A 23,313-nucleotide genomic window follows, 5' to 3' on the forward strand; every position below is an offset into this window, starting at 1 on the left:
CCCTCTCAGGAGAATTCAGAAGAGAAAGATGAATACTGGACTCCACAGGATATCTATCTATCTATCCATCTATCTATCTATCTGTCTACTTACATATCCATCTGTCTATATCTATGACTATATTAAAATCTGTATCTATCCTCTAAATTTAAAATCTTTGATTAAGTCATTCCATGAATTTATCCCACAGGAATCTTTGGCATTGATCTTCTAGGCTATCAGTTTCACTGAGACACTGAATTTCAGAATTTTTTTAAAATTAATTTTTTTAACTTTTTTTTTAAACCTGTCTCTTATTTTGTATGGGTAAGTTGACAGAATAAGTCTTAATTAATACATTAAAAATAGAAAAAAGTCAAATTATTATTGCAGTATTATTATTTACCTTTTTTTGGCAGCAACATGTTATGTTAGAAAAAATATGACTATTGAGTCAAGGAATCTGAGATTAAATCCAAAGTTTTCCTTGTAAAGTGATGTGAAATAGAAAAAGTTAGTTGGCTACTTTTTTCATGACTTTTTGTATAATTAAAATGACAACAACAGTATTTGTATTATAGGGTAGTTGTGAGAATTTAATCAGTTAACAAATAAATAGTAGAATGAACAAATGACCATTTTTTTTCCTCTCCTGTCCCAATATCTGATCATTCTTATTTTGCAAACATATATACACATCAGTGCTCCTGGAAAGCAAGGCTTGTATTTCACTATTGATGACAATAAGTTGAGCTACTTCTCTTAGCTCACCTTGAAAACATAAGGCCAATAGTGTGCTTCCAACAAGAGACTTGACATCTGGAGTGACCAAAGCAAAGAAGGAAAAAGATTTTGTTTTGAATTTGTTTTTGCGTTGTCAAAGGTTGAAGTAACATTAAGTTTGGAGGAGAATGTAACTTAGAGCTACCTAATACATCTACAGTAGGTAGAGGCAGAGAAGCCAGCTGAAGCATCCAGTGTTCCTCCCTAGAAACATCTTTGTCCTCACCAGGCATTCACCGAGATGGAATTGTGGTCTCTATTTAATTATCAAGCTTCTTTTAGTTTTAGCCAGTTCTGACGTATTTGGTCAATTTTATAAGCTAACAATTATATTTGCAAAAGATTCCTCTTATTTATGGATCACTTAGTTTATCCTTGTTGTACCCATATAAAAGCAACTTCTTATACTGGCATTGGCAGGAATTGCAGGGATAACAACCTCCAAATATCTACTAATAATAAGAACACTGGCAAAAAAATATTAAAATCAAACTCTGGTAATTAAAAAAAAAAGGCTGGGAACAATATAGGAAACATTTATTCAAGAAAAACAGCGAAATCTAGATAACAGTGAGGTTTAAATATGCTTATTTTTACCTCCTTCTCTGTAATGTTGTGGTTACCACCAATCCTCTACAAAATATTCTACAAAACTGAAGATGAGGAAACATTTCCCAACTCGTCCATGATGCCAGTATTACCTTGATGCCTAAACCAGACAGTGACGTGATAACTCCAGACCAATATCTCTTCTGAATATAGATGTGAAATCTTCCACAAAATACAAACAAATAAAATACAGCAAAATATAAAAAGAGTTCTACATTGTGACTAAGTGTAATGTTTTTTTAAAAAGACAAGGTGTATTAACATCTGAAAATTGTTAATTTAATATACTCTACTAATTGAAAAAAGACAAAAATCACATGCATATTTCAATAGATACAGGAAAATCCAATATCCTTTTCATGATAAAACATTCATTGAACTAGGGGCCAGGCATGGTGGCTCACACCTGTAATCCCAACACTTTGGGGGGCCGAGGCAGGTGGATCACCTGAGGTCAGGAGTTCAAGACCAGCCTGGTCAACATAGGGAAACCCCATTTCTAAAAGCAAAAACAACAACAACAAATAAAACATTCATTGAACTAGGAATATAAGGGACCTTTCTTAGCCTGATAAAAACATCTATCTAAAAAAAGGAGAAACATATTTAATAGTGAAAGTCACTTGTATAGTGAGTGCAGGAGGGTCGAGCCAGTGCCATGGGGGGAAACACACACACACACACACACACACGTAAAAAAGAAAAAAATAAAAATAAATACAAAGAAATATATTAATCTATTAAACATGTTCGGCCAGATTACAGGATACAAGTTAAATCTACAAACTGTATTTCTATACATTAGCAATAAAAAATCTGAAAATGATATGAAGAAAACAATAATATTGATAATAATATCAAAAATAAATTACTTAGGAATAAATTTAGCAAAATAGGTATAAGACTAGGGACCTAACTCAACAGAATGACATCTCATATACAGGATTGGAAGATTTATTTTCTTTTTTACATGGCAATACTCAGAAATTGATCTGGAGATTCAAAGCAAGCAATGTTTAAATCCCAGGAAACTTTTTGTAGAAACTGATAAACCGATCTTTTTTTAAAAAAATGTGGAAATGCAAGTGACCCAGAATATACAAAACTTCTTAAATTAAAAACCAAAGACAGCCTGATCACATGACATTATTTTAAAAACTACTACAAATCTACAGTAAACAAGAAAACGTGGTAATGGCATAAAGATATACAAATAGTCTAATGTGATAGAATTGAAAAATACAAAAATAAACCCTCACAGTATGGCCAATTGATTTTTACAAGGGTGCCAAGAATTCAGTGGGAAAGAAATGTCTTTTCAACAAAAGAAACTAGGACAACATGCAAAAGAATGAAGTAGAACTGCTATCTCATGACAAATACAAAATTAACTCAAAGCTTGGATCATATTTCTTAATTTAAGACCTTAAATGTTTGAAATCTAAAACTTTAAAAAGACAACTAGGCATAAATCTTCATGAACATAGATTAGAAAATAGTTTCTTAGATATACCAATAAAGCCACAAGCAAAATAAATAAATAAATAAATAGAATTTCATGAAGTTAATAACGTTTGTGTTACGAAAGGCACTATTAAGAAAATTGGAGAGCATCAGGAAAAATAGCGAATGCATGCTGGGCTTAATACCTAGGTAATGGATTGATAGGTACAGCAAATCACCATGGCACATTTGCCTGTGTAACAAACCTGCACATCCTACGCATGGACTCCAGAACTTAAAACTAAAAAATAAAATAAAATTCATAGAATGGGAGAAAATATTTACAAATCTTACATCTTACCAGAGTATCAAAATGTAAAAGGAACACTTATAACTCAACAATAAAAAGAAAAATAACCCCGAGACATGAATGGGAAAATATTTCAACAGAGCTTCCTCCAAAGATGGTATACAAAAAAGATTCTCAAATATAATTAGAAATGAGAAACTAGAGAAATGCTTATAAACCCACAATGAGATACTACTTCAAATATATTGGGATTATTTTAATAAAATCACAATTGTAGGCAAAATGTGAAGAAACTGGTACCCTTATACATTGCTGGTGTGAATAGAAAACAGTGCATTCACTTTGGAAAACAGTTTTTCAGTTTCTCCAAAAGTGAAACCAAGAGTTAACCACAGGACTCAATAATCCCATACCCAGACGTATACCAAAAGAACTAAAAACATGTGTTCAAACAAAAAGGCATATGTAGTAGTTTAAGTCATAATAGCCAAACTGTAGAAACAATCCAAATGTCCTTCTATTGATGATGTATTAACAAATGTGGTAAAGCTTAATAATGGAATATTGTTCATCCATAAAAGGAATGAAATATCGATATATACTACCTGGAGTGGACTTTAAAATATTGAGCTACATGAAAGAAGCCAGACACAAAAGGCCAGAAATTGTATAATTATTTTTACATGAAATATTCAGAATGAGCAAATCCACAGAGACAAAAAGCAGATTAATCGCTGCTGAGAAAGACTGGGTTATTAAGAGTGATGATATGCTGTGTACAGGATTTCTTTTAGGATGACAAAATGTTTTGGAATTTGCTAGTGGTTATGTCTGCTCATCTCAATATATTCAAACACACTGATTTCTATACTTTAAAATTTAATTAACTTTATGATATGTGAATTATATCTGAATTGAAACCAAACTAAAAGCAGAAACAACCCCTACCATATATTTAACGTATAAGATGCTGCATAGCATATAAAAGTCCATAATAAACAATCACTGTTACGCTTTACCAATTTCTCCTCAAAATATTTAACTGAAATAGTGCATTGTAGTAATGTCTTATTCAATTTTATACGATATAAAATATGAAAAAGATAATATATAGATGTATATGCTTAAAACTTAAGTGATAAACTAAAAATTTGTAGCATACTGAGAAAACAGTGGTCTTAATTTGTTTAATTCCCTAGACAGTTCTTTTCTCCCTTGATGTCACAGAATTTAAATGAATATAATTTTATATGTCACTTTATCCAGCAGAATGATCACTTATTAATAGCTATGAAACATTTTAAAACCACATAGTTTTAGCAACTACAGAACTCATGTGCCTTTCTCATAAAAACCATGTAAGATTTTTTAAAAATAAAGGGAGAAAAGCTAGATAAGTGAAAAACAACATTTTTGAGTTTTCCATTTTTTTCTTTCAATTTTTAAAATTTCACTTTAGCCTTCTTTTCATTGAATGTATTAATATGTTATTATATATTCAATTTTGTAAAACCACTGCATTACCACCACAAGATACAATTAATTGTGTGGCAAATTAATAATGACACAATTAATTTCTGTACAAGTAGGAAAACTAGCACAAATTGTTGTCACACCCAAACCAATCCTGCCGAATATACTGAAGAGAGAGTAATCGTGTATATTTGAGAGCCTAACATCATTGTGACATTATGAGTAAGACAAAAATTTAGAGAATATCTTGAGAGATATGCCTGAGAGAATATCTGGGAAAACTTGACAGGTTCTTTTTTTACTACCCATATTGGATTTAACATCACAATGCCATTCATAGCCCAGCTTGAAGGAGGATTTTGAACAGCAGAAGCAAACGACTTACTGGTTTCATGAATATTACCTTCTCATTTAAGCCTAAGAGCTCTAAGGTTAAGGCATCCACAGGATAAGAAGAAAATCTCAAGAGGACTTACGTGCAAATGGAAGTAACTAGATGCAACCCCCTGAGGCCTACATTACTAAGATAAAACAACAAATAGGTGAGCAAGTCACGCTTACAGGGTTAGGGGCTTCGCCCGCTGTAATTCCCCCGTCTACTCCTGAATGTTTTTTAGTGAGATACGAAACATATCAATTCCTTAACCCTTCACACAATTACCCCAAGTATCTGATAGTGGCCACATGAGTATCACATAAAAAGAATTATGTATTCAGGGGCTGCAACTGCCATTAATCAGCATTAGAAGAGAAAGAAACAGAGGGTTAAGAAATGTGGAGAGAGGAAGAGAAAGAAGAGCAGGAAAGAAAACAGAGGGAAGAAAAAAAAAAAAAAAAAAAAGAGGATAAAAGTGATAAACAACAAGAGAAAGAGGAAGAGAAGAGATAAAAAAAAGAGTTTGGGCGGCGCCGGTGGCTCAAGCCTGTAATCCCAGCACTTTGGGAGCTAAGACGGGCGGATCACGAGGTCAGCAGATCAAACCATCCTGGCTAACATGGTGAAACCCCGTCTTCTACTAAAAAAAATACAAAAAAAAAAAAAAAAAAAAAAAAAAAAAATACCGGGCGTGGTGGCGGGGTGCCTGTAGTCCCACTACTCGGGAGGCTGAGGCAGGATAATGGCGTGAACTCGGGAGGCGGAGCTTGCAGTGAGCTGAGATCCGGCCACTGCACTCCGCCCCGGGACAGAGCGAGACTCCTCAAAAAATAAAAAAAATAAATAAAATAAAATAATGAAAAAAAGAGCTGAGGGAAGATGAGAAGAGGAAGATGAATCTGCAATAAAGAGTTAAGGAAGCAGGAAGGAATTTGAAATAGGAACAGTACATAGCCTAACAGAGATAAGGGAGAATATGAAAACCACTAATAAGAAGAAAGCAATTATAATGAAATAGGAACAGTACGTAGCCTAACAGAGATAAGGGAGAATATGAAAATCACTAAGAAGAAGAAAGGAATTATAATGAATTACCAAGTAGGGATAGCAAGAATGTAAAAAACAAATTTAATTGACATTAAGATATCAAAGTTATCTATCAGGAAAGGATAAAGACAAAAATATAAAATAAAACTTAATAATATGATAGATTAAGGAATATTAACATCTATGCAATGGAAGTCTCTGGAAGATGGAAGAAGGTAAATCAAAGGCTCAAAATTTACATTGGAAGATCAGCAATCTTAGACCAAGGATGTTTATTGTATTTGAGTACGATACACAATGCCGAACTTCTTATGGTTCAACTGATCATAAAAGAATATGACATTATAAAGGAAGCACTCTGTCTCATCAGAGAACACAGATATCTTGTGCCTCCATCAATCTGGCTTCAACTGACTGAACCTTTTATTGGCATGTAAATCAAAGGTAGTTTTCTACAAGGGCATTGTCAGCCATCTCTCCTTCTCTCTTTCTTTCCTTTTCTCTCTCTTCCCCCATCAATCTGTGTATATTTAATTTCTTTAAACTTTACTTTGGATTGATGGTGGAGTATACATGAATGCAAAATACAGTGCTGGGAACATGAACATTGAAAAAGTATTAATTTTGCTTACCTGTGAATGTCTAAATCTGTGGATTTGCAATTAAACTCTGTTATTTGTCTAATATGTATATTCTAAATACAGGAAAAGAATCAGTCAAATTGCTGGCATATTTTAGATCTTCACAAAAAAGCAATTTGTACTTCTCCTTACAATCCTCATAAGACAAAGTGTAAATTCAAGAACTGCTAGCCTTTATTAAACTGCTCTTTATAATAGGTATATAGGACTTTATAATTTACAAAATGATTTCATAGTCATTTCAATTATTATATTTTTGTCTGCTTAAATACTTGAATTGGTGGCAAATCAAGAAACCAAGGCTGAGTTTATTGCTGGCCCAGCATCATGCAAATAGAAAGTGATAAATTCGAGATGCACATAGCGATCTGAATCCAGATATAGTTATCTCTAGTTCCTGGTTACCCCATAGCAGGGAACAGATAAATCCTATCATAATGACTTATGGTGCCAGAGAATGCGTTGTTCTTTCTCTAAATCTTTATTGCCGTTTTCCCCACAGATTTTTCAAGGTGAAATCAATTAGGTGAAAAGACACAGATTTGCTTATTCAATAATGTGAGACAAAGCTACCTTAAGTTTCACTCAACCCACGTTAACTATTTTTCCCTCTGGGTTGCACTACTTTGGCCTTTCCATCTTACTTCATTTTTCCGTATTCATCTTTACATATCGTATGATCTTTGAAGACAGCTTGAGGTCTGCTTTGAGGATGGCTCCGGGTATACGCTTTTTGAGAACTTTAACATCTATCTCAACAGTTTAAATTAAGATTAGCAAACACAGGAAGATGTCAAGAAATTTAAATAAAAAATATGCTTCAAATAAGCCCATAATTTACTTAAAGATAATGATAATTGATGACATTGTCATAGTTTGGATGTTTGTCTCCCCAAAACTCATGTTGAAATTTGATCTCCAGTGTTGGAGGTGGTGCCTACTGCGAGATGTTTGGATCACGGGAGCAGACCCCTCATGAATGGCTTGGTGCTGTCCTTACGGCAATGAGGTCTTGTTCTATTAGTTCCCTCAAGAGCTGGTTGTTAAAAAGAGCCTGACACCTGCTCCCGTCTCTCTTGCTTCCTGTGTAACCACATGATCTCTGAATACATGACCTCCCTTTGCCTTCTGTCATGAGTGGAAACTTTGAAACTTTCACTAAAGGCCCAATATTCCAGCTGGAAGAATCATGAGCCAAGGAATTTTTCTATGTAAATTACCCAGTCTCACGTATCCCTTTATAGCAACACAAATTTACTAAGACAGGCATCAATAATATATGTTATCATATGTTTACATTATCAATAACATGTTTTTAAATGTAATATCAATAAAGTAAGAGATCTTACCTAGACCATGTCTATGTGTTGACATTGGTGGTAAGACAGTCCATGTCTTGGTTTTGGGATTGTAACATTCAACAGTGTTCAATGTCTTTAAGCCATCTCGACCTCCAATTACAAAGAGTTTGTCATCAATAACAGCCACACCAAACTGCAACCTTCTGCCGTTCATCATCCCTGCCTGGATCCACAAATTTGTTCTCAGGTCATATTTCTCTATAGTTGTAGCTCCTAATAAAACATAAAATCAAAAAGTCACCAATTGCTATAAATCCAACAAACAGCCTGCCAAAGCAGGGTACAAATTAAGATGTAAAAACACTCTTGTCACATTCATTTTTTTTAAAAAAAAGAAGTGACAGAAAAACAAAAGGAGCAGTAATTCAACTACTTTATTTTCTCTTCTTGGCAGGCATGAATGACCAAAATAGACACAAATGTTCATCTTGTTTGACTTACATAATGGTCTCATGCTAAACTATTGATTCGGTAGAAACATTGGTGAGCATGACCCAGTTCTGTCAGTGGATTTTACAACTTCCCTCTATCACTTTTGTCATTAAAAAATGTAGCATAATCCCTGCTTGAAAAATATTTATGAAAGCCTTTTAAATAATTAAGTTATATACATTATTTGTATAATTTCTGAAAGTTAATTCAATAAAATATTATCATATTTTTCTTTAAATTTGTCATACACCTTAAATAACTGAAGGTTTTAAAAGTCAAGTGTAAGATATATAAGCAAATATTTGCTATGCTTTTTAAACCAGCTTTTAAAAAAATAATCTGGGGAATAGCTTAATAGAATTTTACAAAATGATCTTCTGTCCTGAACAATCATGTTAGAATTCTAAATAATATAGCTTATATTTCCTAAAAGCTTTTTACATATAAGTTTGAGAAATACAATAACTCTGACTAATAAAATAGAAATTGAAAGAAGAAGCTAAATTGCTGGTGAGATTTGTTTTAATGGGTTTAATTACCCAATTCTCATTAAAAATGGCTGTGTAGAACGAGCTCCCAAATGTTTATATGATATAATATAAGCTGACAAATACTGATCTTGATGTAGTGTTTGACTTAATGTTCAGACTCACTTCACCAATATTACACCTTCGATCATGAAACATTTCTACAAAGGAAATTAACATTCTTGTGTACTTTCACTTAAGCACTGATGGTCTATTTTACCTGTAACAAAAGGTTGCAAATCTAGGGAATATATTCCTCTGTGGACTCATTTACTCTTCAAAACCTAGCTAGCAATGAACTAAATGAACACAAACACCTTCGTAACAGAAGTTTTGCTAATTAAAGTAAAAATGATACAATTTATGACAATTTTTACTTAAAGGTAACAGTAATAATTAGATATGTCACATCTGCTTTCTGATATTGCTAAAAATATAGATTCATTCCAATATACAACTAATTTTGAAGTATTAGGAAATTATTGTTATTGTTAGGATAAAAATAAATTGCAACTTTCACAAAAGTTATTCAATACTGTTTATTAACATATATAATATTTTAAACAAATGTATTTATTTTATATTTTAACATATTTATTATATTGAATATTGAATGTTTTATTCATTTGCCTTTGAATCAAAATTCTGAAGCAAACTACATATTTGAATAACTTCAAAGTCATCTGGATTTTCAAAGCTTGATAACTTGTATATGATATGAATGCATAACTAAAAATTAAGAGTTATACACAGATGGCCCGGAGTGTGGCTCATGACTATAATTCCAGCACTTTGGGAGGCTGAGGAAGGTGAATCATGTGAGGTCAGGAGATTGAGACCAGCCTGGCCTTGAACTCTGTTGAAATCCCATCTCTACTAAAAATACAAAAAAAAAAATTAAAAAAAAAAAAAATAGCCAGGCATGGTGGCTCACGCCTGTAGTCTCAGCTACTTGGGAGGCTGAGACAAGAGAATCCCTTGATCCTGGGAGGCAGAGGTTGCAGTGAGCTGAGATCATGCCACTGCACTCCAGCTTGGGCAACAGAGTAAGACTCAGTTGCATAGAGATAAAGAAAATAAAGGGGGGTTTACACAGATATCTGTCTCTTGTGACTATAGTTGACCAATGAGAGCAGAAGAATGTAATCTAATCCTGATTAACACAATCTCATTACGCTCATATTTTCTGGTATGAGTGGACAAGGAAGAAAGTATTTGAACAATTGTACTTCCCACAGCCTCCAAAGCCTTGCTGAAAACCTTTGCAGGGAATTTGAGGTCCAGTTACCCTCCTCAGAGGAAATAGTTAGGAAAGAGTGAAATTAAGACTTCTGAGCAACCAAAGGAGCTGCAATTCAAAAAGGAAAAGTCAGGAATTGATTTGGATTTCAAAGCCTCATTCAAATAAACTATATTTGTCTTGAATCTCAATACATGACAGAATTTTTAACCTTTACAGTTTTTCCTGTAACTTCAGTCTTCAAAAGTGACCTACTCACTTATCCTAGTAGCTACAACAGAAATAGGAGCTCGTTTCCATTAGAATTTATATTAATTTCCTATGGCTACTGTTAAAAATATTTCCAATTTACTGACAAATAACACAGATTTGTTATCTTACAGTTCAGGAGGTCAGAAATCTGAAATGGTTCTTTCTGCACTAAAATCAAAATGCTGCCAGGACTCCATTCCTTTCTGGAGGCTCCAGGAGAAAATCAGTTCTCTTGCCTTTTCCATCTTCTAGAACAGGGGTCCCCAACATCCAGGACATGGACAAGTAGTGGTCCGTGGTCTGTTAGGAACCAGGACGGACAGCAGGAAGTGAGCAGCACCCTGAGCTCCATCTTCGTCAGACCAGCCATGGCATTAGATTCTCATAGAATCACAAACCCTACTGCGAACTGTACATTGGAGGGATCTAGGTTGTTCATACCATATGAGAATCTAATGCCTGATGACCTGAGGTGGAACAGTTTCACCCCAAAACCAACCACTCCCCCACCCTTGTCCATGGAAAAATCTTCTTTCACCAAACTAGTCCCTAGTGCCCAAAAGATTGGGGACCGCTATTCTAGAGGCCACCACATTCCTTGTTGCTCCATCTTCTATCCCCAAAGTCAGCAACATTGCATTTCTCTGACATTGACCCTTGTGATTACATTGGGCTCATACCAATTTAATCAGACATAATGTAGAATAATCTGTTTATGTTAAATTCAGCTGGTTAACAACTTTAATTCCTTCACAAGCTTTATCTCAGTCTTGCTGTGCAGCATAACATATTCACAGGTTCCAGGGTTTAGGATATGGACATTTTTCTGAGGGGGAGGTGCATGATTCAGCTTACCTCAGAAACCAAGGCCTATTTATACTTCAGTCTTCAATCTTGCTTAGTTATATAAAGTTAAGCAATACAAAATGTAAAAGGATCTTTTACATTTGTAGAACTTACTCATACTAGCCAATATAATTGATTTTCTTATTCAAATGTCAGCAAGTATTGTCAATGCTTTATCTTGCTTTTAAGAAGAATAAAATTAAGGTAGGCTTTCTCTTTTTAAATTAAAATTATTATTTATAATAATATCCTTTATAGAATTTCCTAACCAGCATACTTTATTAGCTGTCTATCTAAGCCTCCTAATTCTATTATTATTATTAGTGTATCAATTTGTGAGTTCTGTTGTTTTCTTTTGTTTATAAGAGTGTATGTATTCCCCTGGCTATTTTCTGAGTCAGAAGAAAAGGGAAAGCCAGTTTTGAGTAATTTTAGCCTTTGTTGTCTCTTAGAGCAAAAGCAATATTTATCATAATATAGATTACGAACAGACTACAAGTTAGAGTGGACTGCTGCAGTGGTATGTAATAAACTTGGAAGTGATTCAAAAGGAAAGTTTACTTTAAGACATAATTACTTTGGGGTTACTCTGTTAATGAAGCCATCACTAGTATCTCATATACCTACAAGGTGAAGGCGAATTACTCTGTGCATAGTATATACATTATTCAGGTGATGACTACCTAAATCCCTGACTGGACCATGATGCGATCCATGCATGTAACAAAATTGCACATATATGCTCCATAAATTTATTGAAAAATATAATGAAATGTGTGACCGCAGGCATGACAGAGTCCTGACCATTTTTGTTAACCGAGGAATGCCCACTCCACTGAAAAATAGCAATTGCCACTTTGTTGTTGCCATTAGAAATTCTGGCTTAGTATTGCCAGGTTTTTTTGACTTATGAAGAGGAGGCAGAAATCTAGATTTTTAAAATGTGCAATCTCCAAACAATAGGCATATATGACTAATTTAAATAATGTTTAAATACATTGAAACAAACACATGGCCACATCTGCCATAGAGAACTATGATTAGGAGTGGTTATATCCTCATTGTTTTTCCTCTTAAACTCAAGACCGCTGCCATTACAAACATGTTAAGGTTGCATTAACTTTAGTAGGAAATTATGTTGTCATTCTGTGAGCTTTTGTATAGTAATAATATTTTGTAAAATGTATACTATAATTTATTAAAATCTAAGAGGATCTGTAAAGTATCTTAACCTAATGTACTTACGTAATTCAAAGGTGGATCTCATTCATGATATATAGAAATCTGAAATAATATTAGGAATTTTTCTATTTGATATAAGACTATATATGATATATCTATGTGCAATTTTATAAACTTGATAAATTGTTATAGACTATATGTCAGTTAAGGGCTAGGTGTATAGCATTTATAGTAATATCAAAATTTTGATATTGAGTTATTAGAAATAATTCCTGAAATGTCCATTGATCATTTTCTATAAAAAGTATTCATAAGGCTGGTCTGAATGCAACTGCATTTACCACTAATCAATCATAACCAATTACAGGTTTCCTTGTTCATTCTCCATTCCCATTACTTCACTCGACTAGCCTTAAACAGAAGTATTCATAAAACCAAGAGAATTCATGATACATATATTATTAAGAGCTACTTAACATTTTATGCATATTTTAATTGAAATATTCTTCTTAAAAATTGAGTAAAGGTGTTTTGTGTAGGGAGTTTATAAATAAGATATTAATAAATAATATTTAGTGAGTATTTCCTTTGCTCTAAGGGCTTTACCTACATTAGTATATTTCATTTTATAAAAGCCTGATGAGACGCATATTATTGTGTCAATTTTACATAATAAAAAACAAATTACAGAAAACTGTAATTACTTGCACAGTGTCTCTCAGTTAACACCTGATACATCCACAATATTAACCTGGCTCTAGAGCCCACTCTGAGAAACACTTCTTTTTATGACTTTATCCCAGATGTAGAAAGAGTTAATTGCAATTAATATATTCAGTGGGTACAAGTTTAAAAATGCCCCTTCCTGAGATTGCATGACCTATTTTCCAGAACCTGTGCATATGTTCAATCAGCAGTCCATGAACTGCTATGCTATAAAGCATTGCTGACTTTACAATAGGAATAATATCTCATTGACCCTGATGATGTGATCCCCTGAAAGTGAGAGATTTTTCACCCTAGTGGTAGAAAGGGAAGGAGAGCTTTCTCCAGTTACTGGTAGAAGGGAAAATCAGAGAATTTGAAGCATGAACAGGACTTGGCTTACCATTCCTGGCTTGAAGATGGGCCATATAAGAAGGAATGCAAGTGGTCTCTAGAAGCTGAGAGTGATTCTGACCTGACAGCCAGCAAGAAAATAGTACCTCAGTTCTACAACCACAAGGAATACATTGCATCAACAATCAAAATAAATTTGGAAGAGCTCCAGATGAGAGTACAGCCCAGCTAACACCTTGATTTTAGCCTTTTATGATCTTGAGCAGAGAATTCAGACATGCCACCCCAGGCATCGAAACTACAGAACTCTGAAGTAATAGATGGCAGTTGTTTTAAGCCACTTTGTCTGTGGTAATTTGTTACAGCAGCAGTGCAGTATAATTCTTTCAAATGTGCGTTTTTACAATTTATAAAGCATTGGTTTTTCAAATTCAATAATTTAACCAGAAGATATTATATATAATACAAATACACAACTACTTTCCTGATGACAAAACAAACAGTAGACTCCTTTCTCAAAATATAAAACTGAGAAAAAATGGTCAAGATGTTATCCAAAGTACAGTTCTGGGTCTCTCTGGAGATATTCACTTATGCAGACAAATACAATTTTTTATGGGGGAAATAGTAATTAATGTTTGTACACTATAGTTTGGCAATGCAGACAGCAGAATTTGTGCCTATATCTATAATTCAAGCAAATAACAGCCTCATTTATCTTGCATACAGCACAGAATTCAGTGATAAAAAGTTTTATGAACTGACAAGAGATATCACAAAAAGTTCCTAAAAAGAAGATAACGCTCTCTTATTCAACTCACCAGAGAGGTCTTCACCTGTTCTCACAATGTTTTAACTACAATTTTAAAGTAATATTAATAACTGGACTTCAAAGCCATTTTACAAACCCATAAAGTAGAATGATTTAAGACAATTTAAAGCAGCAATGTGTGGCAATGAGAAAGTAACCAGGAGAAAAGAATGCATCGACTTAAATAGAACAATCACTTACGTTTATTAAACAACAGCAACAAATGATAAAATCCATATTATATAATACCTAAAAGACAGCTTGGCCTAACACTTTGGTGACCTTGATGCCACCAAATCATTAGGAAAAAGTTGTTATGCCTAATGTATTGTCTTTTAAAAAGCAGTAAATAGTGAGAAGCATTTTGGAATACTTTAAAATAAAACATTTTTTAATGATCCATAAAACATAAGACTTCAAGTTTTAAAAAAATATAATTATAAAGAATTACTTATTTTTTCAATGTCTTATAGTATATGCATTTCATTAACTTTAATGTATTCGTATTCCTATGAAAAATAAAGCTTTAGTATAACATTTTTATACTCATATAATGTATCATTGCAGGAGAAATGTTTTTCCAGCACAAATAAAAGTCTTTATTTTCTAAGTAATTTGTTATATAAAAGTGGCTTTGAAAACATTTCTAAATCATCATAATAATTCCAAATGTGCCAAATAAGCAACCAAAATATTCCATAACAATCCCTGATAAAATATTAATAGGTGACATGTAGTTATGTGTAGAGATATAAATTGAAGTTTATCATTAAACTTAATGCTAGATGTTGAAGTAGATCTATAAATTTTGAAAATCCAGCATTTTGCTTGCTATTAAACTAATCTCATTGATATGAGGAAGTACAAAAATAAGTCTAATTCTTGGCTCATAACCAAGGAAACAAAGAATATAGAACACATTTCTATTGTATGTATTACATGTAATAGTTTACCTTAATAGCTGATAATAATTACCTTTAAAATCTTAGAAAAAATAAAACACTTCCAGAAGTAGGCAAATCAGAAAAGCAGAATACAAGTCAATACAATATTTAAATAAAAATTAAAACCATTTAGAGAGTAGAAAGAAGATAATAACCTATTTAAGGTAGCACCATTAAGAGCAAATGATCTAAAAATAAAATTAGCAAGGTAAGAGCCAGCTCTAGATGAAAAAAAACAAAACCAAAAACAAAACAGCACTAAAATTCTGTTGAGAGATGCTTGTTGAATTAGTGGAAAAAAAAAAAAAACTCCAAAACTACACTGATTCTGAATGATATTATTGCATAATTTATTATTATATAACATTTAATATATTAATAATAATGATATTTGTACAAGGAATTTATAAAATTATACTGACATTTCTTTGGAAATTCAACTGTATAATATTAGGAAGTAAATTCTTTAAAACCAGACAATTTCTAATAGGATGCTCACAGGGAAAAAACCCTACTAGATATTAAAAAGTATATAACTATAGAGGTTTCTTTAAACCGAATTACTGATGAAGAAGAATAGCTACATTAATGAATCTGAATGAAAGCCAGAAATAACCCTAATACATATGAGTATTTTTAATGTAATAAAAGTGGTTATACACATCAATGGAAAACATCTTATTATATAAAAAACTAAGATAATTTGTTATTCTTTTGAGTAAAATAAGTAAATCTTGATTCCTGTCTTATTCCTTATACCAGAATGAATTTTAGATGAATTGATTACTCAAGCACAGCTCACATTGCCACAGAACTTGATAAATGTTTGTTTCTGTTCTCTGGGTTCACATATATTAACCAATACAGAGTTTAAGTTAACCTCCAGGATAGGAGTCACAGTCTTATAAATTCTTAAGAGAACTACAGATCAAGACAGCTGACTAGACTCAAGTAGCGTGTACCTCCTCCACAGAGACGAACCAGAGTAATAAGTACATACACAGTACAGATCATCTAGGAGAGAACACTTGGATTCATCAGAGAAGAGACAGGAAGAACAGTAAGATAGAAATCCACAGAGCTCAGAAATCGGCTTTAACGATCTGGGCCATGGGAGAAACCCCTGACCAACAACTAGGGCCTCATGCTCGATACATGGAGTTGCCTGAAGATTCCCAGAAATGTTGCTCCAGAAAGGGAACCCACGCAGAAACTCAGAGGCATTTGAGCCTGGAGTAATCTCAGTGGAAAGCCATTTTGAGAGTGCAGATACTGGGGACCTATGGACATGGCTACAGCCACTGCAATGATCCTAGGAGGAACAGGGGTGAATAAGCACACCCAGGCAACCTCTGGTAGGGTACTTGCCACTCTGCTACAAGTTGCTGATCAGTTTAAGATGCAAGTGGACCATACACTCCACAGTTCATGCTACATGCCTTGGTGGTGCTCCGACCCTCTCTAGTTCCAGTCCCAATATGTCATGTTGAGAGTTTAATACTGGGCTGAGCCTTGCCTTTGGCCTGAGTTCAGGCTGACATGAGCACAACTGTCACCTGACCAAGGACTGACAGATAAACCATGTCATCCCATGCATACCTAGGACAATACTCACTGCTCTGCAAGGGACTGATGAGAGACCCAGTTGTAATTGGACTGCACTCCCCATGGCTTCTTTTCACACTGTTTGGTTGGATGGTGCCCTGCCCTCTCCAGGTCTAAGGTACCATTTAGAGAGTTTAATGCTGGACCGAGCCCACCCTTGGCCTGAGCTTAGGATGATATGGCAGCAGCTGTTGCCTAGCTAAAAAGGGAGAGGGAAATAAGGCCATCCTAGGTATGCCTAGGACAATATCCACTGCTCTGCAGGGAGGGTGCTTTTCTCCCTTCTCTGTTGCTTCTGCTCCCACCGCTACCTACTGCCTCTTACTCTTCAGGACCACCTTCTAGACTGCTGTTGTTAGACTGAGACATGAGCAAACCACACTCCCCATGTAGCTCACCTGAGAGGGGCCCCACTCTCTCCAATTATAATCCCACACCTGACACCATTCTGAGTGTGTAGAGATGTTGTTTGGTGACTGCTGGCAATGGCAGGCATTTTATTTTGAAGACTAAAGAGACTGGAGAGCTTGCTCTGCAATGGGGAGAAGGACTTTCAGAGCTGCAATGAGTGGTGGGCGTGGAGAGTGCTCCAGCAGTTGGCACTGGAATTAGACTCTCTCCCATTACAGGACTGGGTGTGAGGAGTGCTGTTGAAGCTGAGGTTTCTTGCAGATGGCAAGACTGTAGCCAGGGCAGCTTTGGAACCTGAAATCTGTCTGTGTAGGTCATTGCTGGGTGTCCCATTCTGCTCTTTTGGTCACTTGGGGGACAGTGCTCCTTAGCTCCAAAGAATAAGAAGGAGGTAGATGCCACTCTCCTGGAGATTGAAACCTTTGTGCAGTTTGTCCCTAAGGGAGGATGGAGTGCAGCCACTCAAAGTCCGCCATGAGTTAATGAAAATGCAAGTATAACACCAGCTGCTGAAGGGAATACCACCGAAGCCCAGGAACAGATATGGAAAGCGTGTCACCACTTTCCCCCTACACCCCACCTCAGTGTACTGTTGCAGACTCAGTAGTGGTTTTTCCCTCTGGACCCAGGAAGTGTGGGCTGAAAGAGACGGTTTCTTGGGCTTCTTAGCAGCTCTTCCCTGACTAAAGGCGAACATATCCTGAGGGAGGGTGCTTTTCTTCCTTCTCTGTTGCTTCTGCTCCCACTGCTACCTATTGCCTCTTACTCTGAAGGACCTCCTAGTAGATTGCAGCCTGAATTACATCACCAGACAAAATTATATTACTACAACCAACAACATCTTAGAAAGCCACTACACAAACACTTCTGCAACTAAGGAACCCCTACAGAAGTCTGGCACTCTGAAAGCACCCAGAAATGAAGTCAATAAATGAAATACCATATATGCCATAGTCATACCCCCCAGGTAAAAAATAGGATAAAAAATCAAGAAGACACATCCAAAGGTTAGCAAATTTAAAACAAAATACAAAGTGTCAGCTCTCAGAAGAGAAACAACCAGCACAAAAACTCCAGCAATACAAAAAGTCACTGTTTTGTCACCTCCCGAGGATTTCAGTAGCTTCCAAGCAATAAATCCTAACCAGAATGAAATGTCTGTAATGACAGATATAGAATTCAAAATACAGATGGCAAAAAAACTCAATAAGATCTGAGAGAAAGTTGAAATTCAACACTAAGAAGCTAGAAAATAATTCAAAATTTAAAAGATGACATAGTTGTATTGGAAAGAATCAAACAGATTTTCTGCAATTAAAAGTTCACTACAAAATTTCAAAATACAATTAGAAGCCTTAAAAGCAGGCTAGACTAAGCAGAAAAAAGAATTTCAGAGATCAAAGACTAATCCTTTAAATCAACCTAGTTAGACAAAAATAAAATAAAAATAATTTCAAAACATGACCAAATACTTCAAGAAATATGGGATCATGTAAAACAACAAAATCTACGATATTAGCGTACCTGAGAGAGAAGAGGAAGCAAGCAACTTGGAAGATATATTTGAGGATATAACTCAGGAATATTTCCCCAATCTTCCTGAAGAGGCAGACATGAAAATGCAAGAAATCCAGAGAACTCTAGCGAGATACTATCCAAGAATATAAGTCCCAAGGCACATAGTCATCAGACTATGCAAGGTCAATGCAAAAGAAAAAAATATTGAAGGCAACTAAGAAAAAGGGTCACATTACCTATAAAGGGAAACCTGTCAGACTAACAACATACTTCTCAGCAGAAATCTTACAAGCCAAAAGATATTGAGGGCCCATTTTTAGCACTCTTAAAGCAAAGAAATGCTGGCCAAGAATTTCATATTCTCCCAAACAAAGCTTCATAAATAAAGGAGAGATAAGTCTTTCCCAGTCAAGGAATCAATAAGAGAACTCATGAGCACCAGACTGGCTCCATGAGAGATGCTTAAGGGAATTCTAGACATGGAAATGCAAGAATTATACTTGCTACCACAAAAGCACATGGCTCACATACCCTATAAAGCAACTGCACAACTGAGACTGCAAAGTAACTAGCTAACAACATGACAAGGATAAAATCTCAAATATCAATATCAACATTGAACATAAACAGCCTAAATACTCAATTTAAAAGACACAGAGATGTAAATTGGATTTTTTTTTTTTTTTTTTTTTTTTTTTAGAAACAATACCCTTCCTTCCACTGTCTTCCAGAGACCACCTCATGTGTAATGAGACCCATAGGCTCAAAGTAACGGGATAAAGAAAGATGTACCATGCAAATGGAAAAAGAAAAAAAAAAAAAGCGGGATCACTATTATTTTATCAGATAAAATAGAGTTTAACAACAGAAAAAAGGAAAATGAAGGGCATTAGATAACGATAAAGAGTTCAATTTAAGGAGAAGATGCAATTACTCTAAATATATATGCCCCCAACATTAAAGTACCCAGATTTATAAAACAATTAATTGTAGACCTAAGAAAAGACTTTGACAGCCACATAATAATAGTGGCAGACTGCAACATCTTACTGACAGCATTAGACAGATCGTTGAGGCAGAAAACTAACGAAGAAATTCTGGACCTAAATTCAACACTTGAACAATTGGACTTAATAGACATTTACAGAATACTCTAACCAACAGCCACAGAATATATATTCCTCTTGTTTTCAAATGAAACATATGCTACAATTTACCACATGCTTAGCCATAAAGCAAGTATTAATAAATTAAAAACAAATTTTAATTATATGAAGCATCTTCTTGGCTCACAGTGGAATAAAAATAGAAATAAATACTGGGAGAAGTTCTCAAACCATGCAAATACATGTATACTAAACAACTTGCCCCTGAATGACTTCTGGTTAAAAAACCAAATTAGGATAGAAATTAATTGTTTTAAAAAATAAATGAAAATAGAGACAACATTACACAACCTCTGAGGTGTGGCAAAAGCAATATTAACATCAAAGTTTATAGTGTTGAACATCTACATCAAGAAAACAGAAAGATCTCAAATTAGCAACCTAACCGAACATCTAAAGGAACTAGAAAAACAACAACAAACTAAACAAATCTAGCAGAATAAAAGAAATAATTAAAATTAGAAAACAACTAAATGAAATTGAACTGAGCAAAGAATCAATGAAACTAAAAGTTGGTTAACAGAAAAAAAAAGAGAGAAGATACTAACAAAGACAGTCAGAAATAACAAAGTTGACATCACAACCAATTCCACATGAATACAAAGGCTCCTCAGAGAGTGCTTTGTATACCTCTACGCACACAAATGAGAAAATCTATAAGAAATCGATAAATTCTTGGAAACACTACCTCCTGAGACTGAGTTAGGAAATAACACTAATCCAGAACAGACTAATAAGTAATGAAATTGAATCAGTATTAAGACATCTATCAAACAACAACAACAAAAAAGCCCTATACCAGATGGATTCACAGCAGAATTCTACAAGACATACAAAGAAGAGTTGGTGCCAATCTTACTGAAACAATTCCAAAAAAATCAAGGAGGAGGGCCTCCTCCCTAACTCATTTTAGGAAACTCATGTCATCCTGATAGCAAAATCTGGCAAAGACACAACAGCAACAGCAACAAAACCACAAGCTAATACCCCTGAGGAGCATAGACACAAAAATCTTCAACAAAATACTCGCAAATCTGAATCTAGCACCAGACTCAAAAGTTAATTCATCACAATCGAGTAGGTTTTATTGCTGGGATACAAGGATAATTTAACATATGCATATCAATAAATGTGATTCTCCACATAAACAGAATTAAAAACAATAACCATATAGTCATCATAATAGATACAAAAAAAAAAAAAAGCATTAGATAAAATCCAGCATCCCTTCCTGATAACAATCCTAAACAAACTAGACTTTGAAGGAATATATCTCAAAATAATAAGAGCCATCTAAGACAAACACGCAGTCAACACCATACTGAATATGCAAAAAAAGTATTCTGCCTAAAACCTGGAACAAGACAAGGATGTTCACTATAAATCCTCTATTCAGCACAATACTGGAAGTCCTGGCTTGTGCAGTTAGGCAAGACACAGAAATAAAAGACATCCAAGTAGGGAAAAAATCTCATATTATCTCTCTTAACTGATGATATGATTGTATGCCTAGAAAACCATGAAGATTCTATCAAAAGACCCTACACTTGATAAACAACTGTGGCAAAATTTCAGGATACAGAATCAATGTACAAGAATAAGTGGCATTTCTATATATAAACAATGTTCAAGGTGAGAACAGAATCAAGAATCCAATTTCATTTACAATATCCACAAAAAATAAAATACCCAGGAATAAGTGTAATCAATGAGAGGAAAGATATCTACAAGAACTTTCAGAAACAATTCTGAAAGAAATCATAGATGACACAAACAAATAGAAAAGCATTCCATGCTCATGGATTGGAAGAATCAATATCATTAAAATGTCCATACTGCTCAAAGCAAGCTACAGATTTAACTCTATTCCTATCAACTTTCCAATGTTGTTTTTCACAGACTTAGAAGAACTTTTCTAAAATTAATATGGAACCAAAAAAGAGTTCAAGCATCCAAAGAAATCCTAAGCAAAAAGATTTCAAATTATACTATAAGGCTACAGTAACCAAAATAGCATGGCACTAGTACAAATATAAACACACAGACAAATGGAAAAGAATAGAGACCACACATCTACAGCCAGCTGACCTTTGACAATGACAACTAAAAAAATAATAGGGAAAGAATACCCTGCTCAATAAATGGTTTTGGGAACACAGGCTTACCATATGGAGAAAAATGAAATTGCCCTCCTGCCTCTCCACACGTACAAAAATTAACTCAAGATGGACTAAAACTTAAATGTAAGACCTAAAACCATAAAAAAAATAGAACAATACCTATAAAACACTCTTCTAGACATTTGCCAATAATTGGCAAATAATATATTACTATGTCCTGCAAAGCAAATGAAACCAAAACAAAAATTGACAATTGGGAGCTAATTAAACTGAAGAGCTTTGGCAAAGCAGAAGAAACTGTCAACAGAGTAAACAGACAACCTATAGAATGGAGAAAATATTTGCAAACTATGCTTCTGACAAAAGACTAACATCCAGAATCATTAAGATACTTAAAAAAAATCAACAAGTAAAATTAAAAAGTGAGCAAAGGACACAAACAGATACATCTCAATAGAAGACATACACGTGATAAAGAAACATAAAAAATACTCAACATTACTAATTATCAGAGAGATGCAAATCAAACTCACAATGAGATACCACCTCACACCAGTCGGAATGGCTATTATTAAAAAGTAAAAAAAAAAGGCTGGGTGTGGTGACTCATGCCTGTAATCCCAACAATTTGGGAGGCCAAGGCAGGTCGAGTCAAGAGATCAAGACCATCCTGGCTAACATGGTGAAACCCCATCTCTACTAAAAATACAAAAATTAGCTGGGCAGCTACTTGGGAGGCTGAGGCAGGAGAATTGCTTGAACCCAGGAGGTGGAGGTTGCAGTGAGCTGAGATTGCACCACTGCACTCCAGCCTGGCAAAAGAGTGAGCCTCCGTCTTTAAAAAATAAAATAAGGCTGGGTGCAGTGGCTCACGCCTGTAATCCCAGCACTTTGGGAAGCTAAGACGGGCGGATCACAAGGTCAGGAGATTGAGACCATCCTGGCTAACATTCTACTAAAATACAAAAAAAAAAAATAGCTGGGCTGTGGTGGCAGGTGCATGTAGTCCCAGCTACTCAGGAGGCTGAGGCAGGAGAATGGCGTGAACCCAGGAGGCGGAGCTTGCAGTGAGCCGAGATCGCGCCACTGCACTCCAGCCTGGGTGACAGAGCCAGACTCTATCTCAATAAATAAATAAATAAATAAATAAATAAATAAATAACCAACTAAATAATAAA

At 34.6% G+C, this 23,313-nt stretch overlaps 1 protein-coding gene across 1 annotated transcript in view; it reads right to left on the reverse strand.

The window, feature by feature from the left end:
* Window positions 1-23,313, reverse strand: part of LOC108521731 (kelch-like protein 1) — a 133,848-nt gene that overhangs the window by 87,357 nt on the left and 23,178 nt on the right. The window contains exon 2 of the mRNA XM_017861692.1: window positions 8,011-8,235. Within this exon, the coding sequence (XP_017717181.1) occupies window positions 8,011-8,235 (225 nt within the window). The remainder of the gene's footprint in view (window positions 1-8,010; window positions 8,236-23,313) is intronic.

This window comes from Rhinopithecus bieti, unplaced genomic scaffold (assembly GCF_001698545.2).
Source record: "Rhinopithecus bieti isolate Rb0 unplaced genomic scaffold, ASM169854v2 scaffold_58095, whole genome shotgun sequence".
Lineage (NCBI taxonomy): Eukaryota > Metazoa > Chordata > Mammalia > Primates > Cercopithecidae > Rhinopithecus > Rhinopithecus bieti.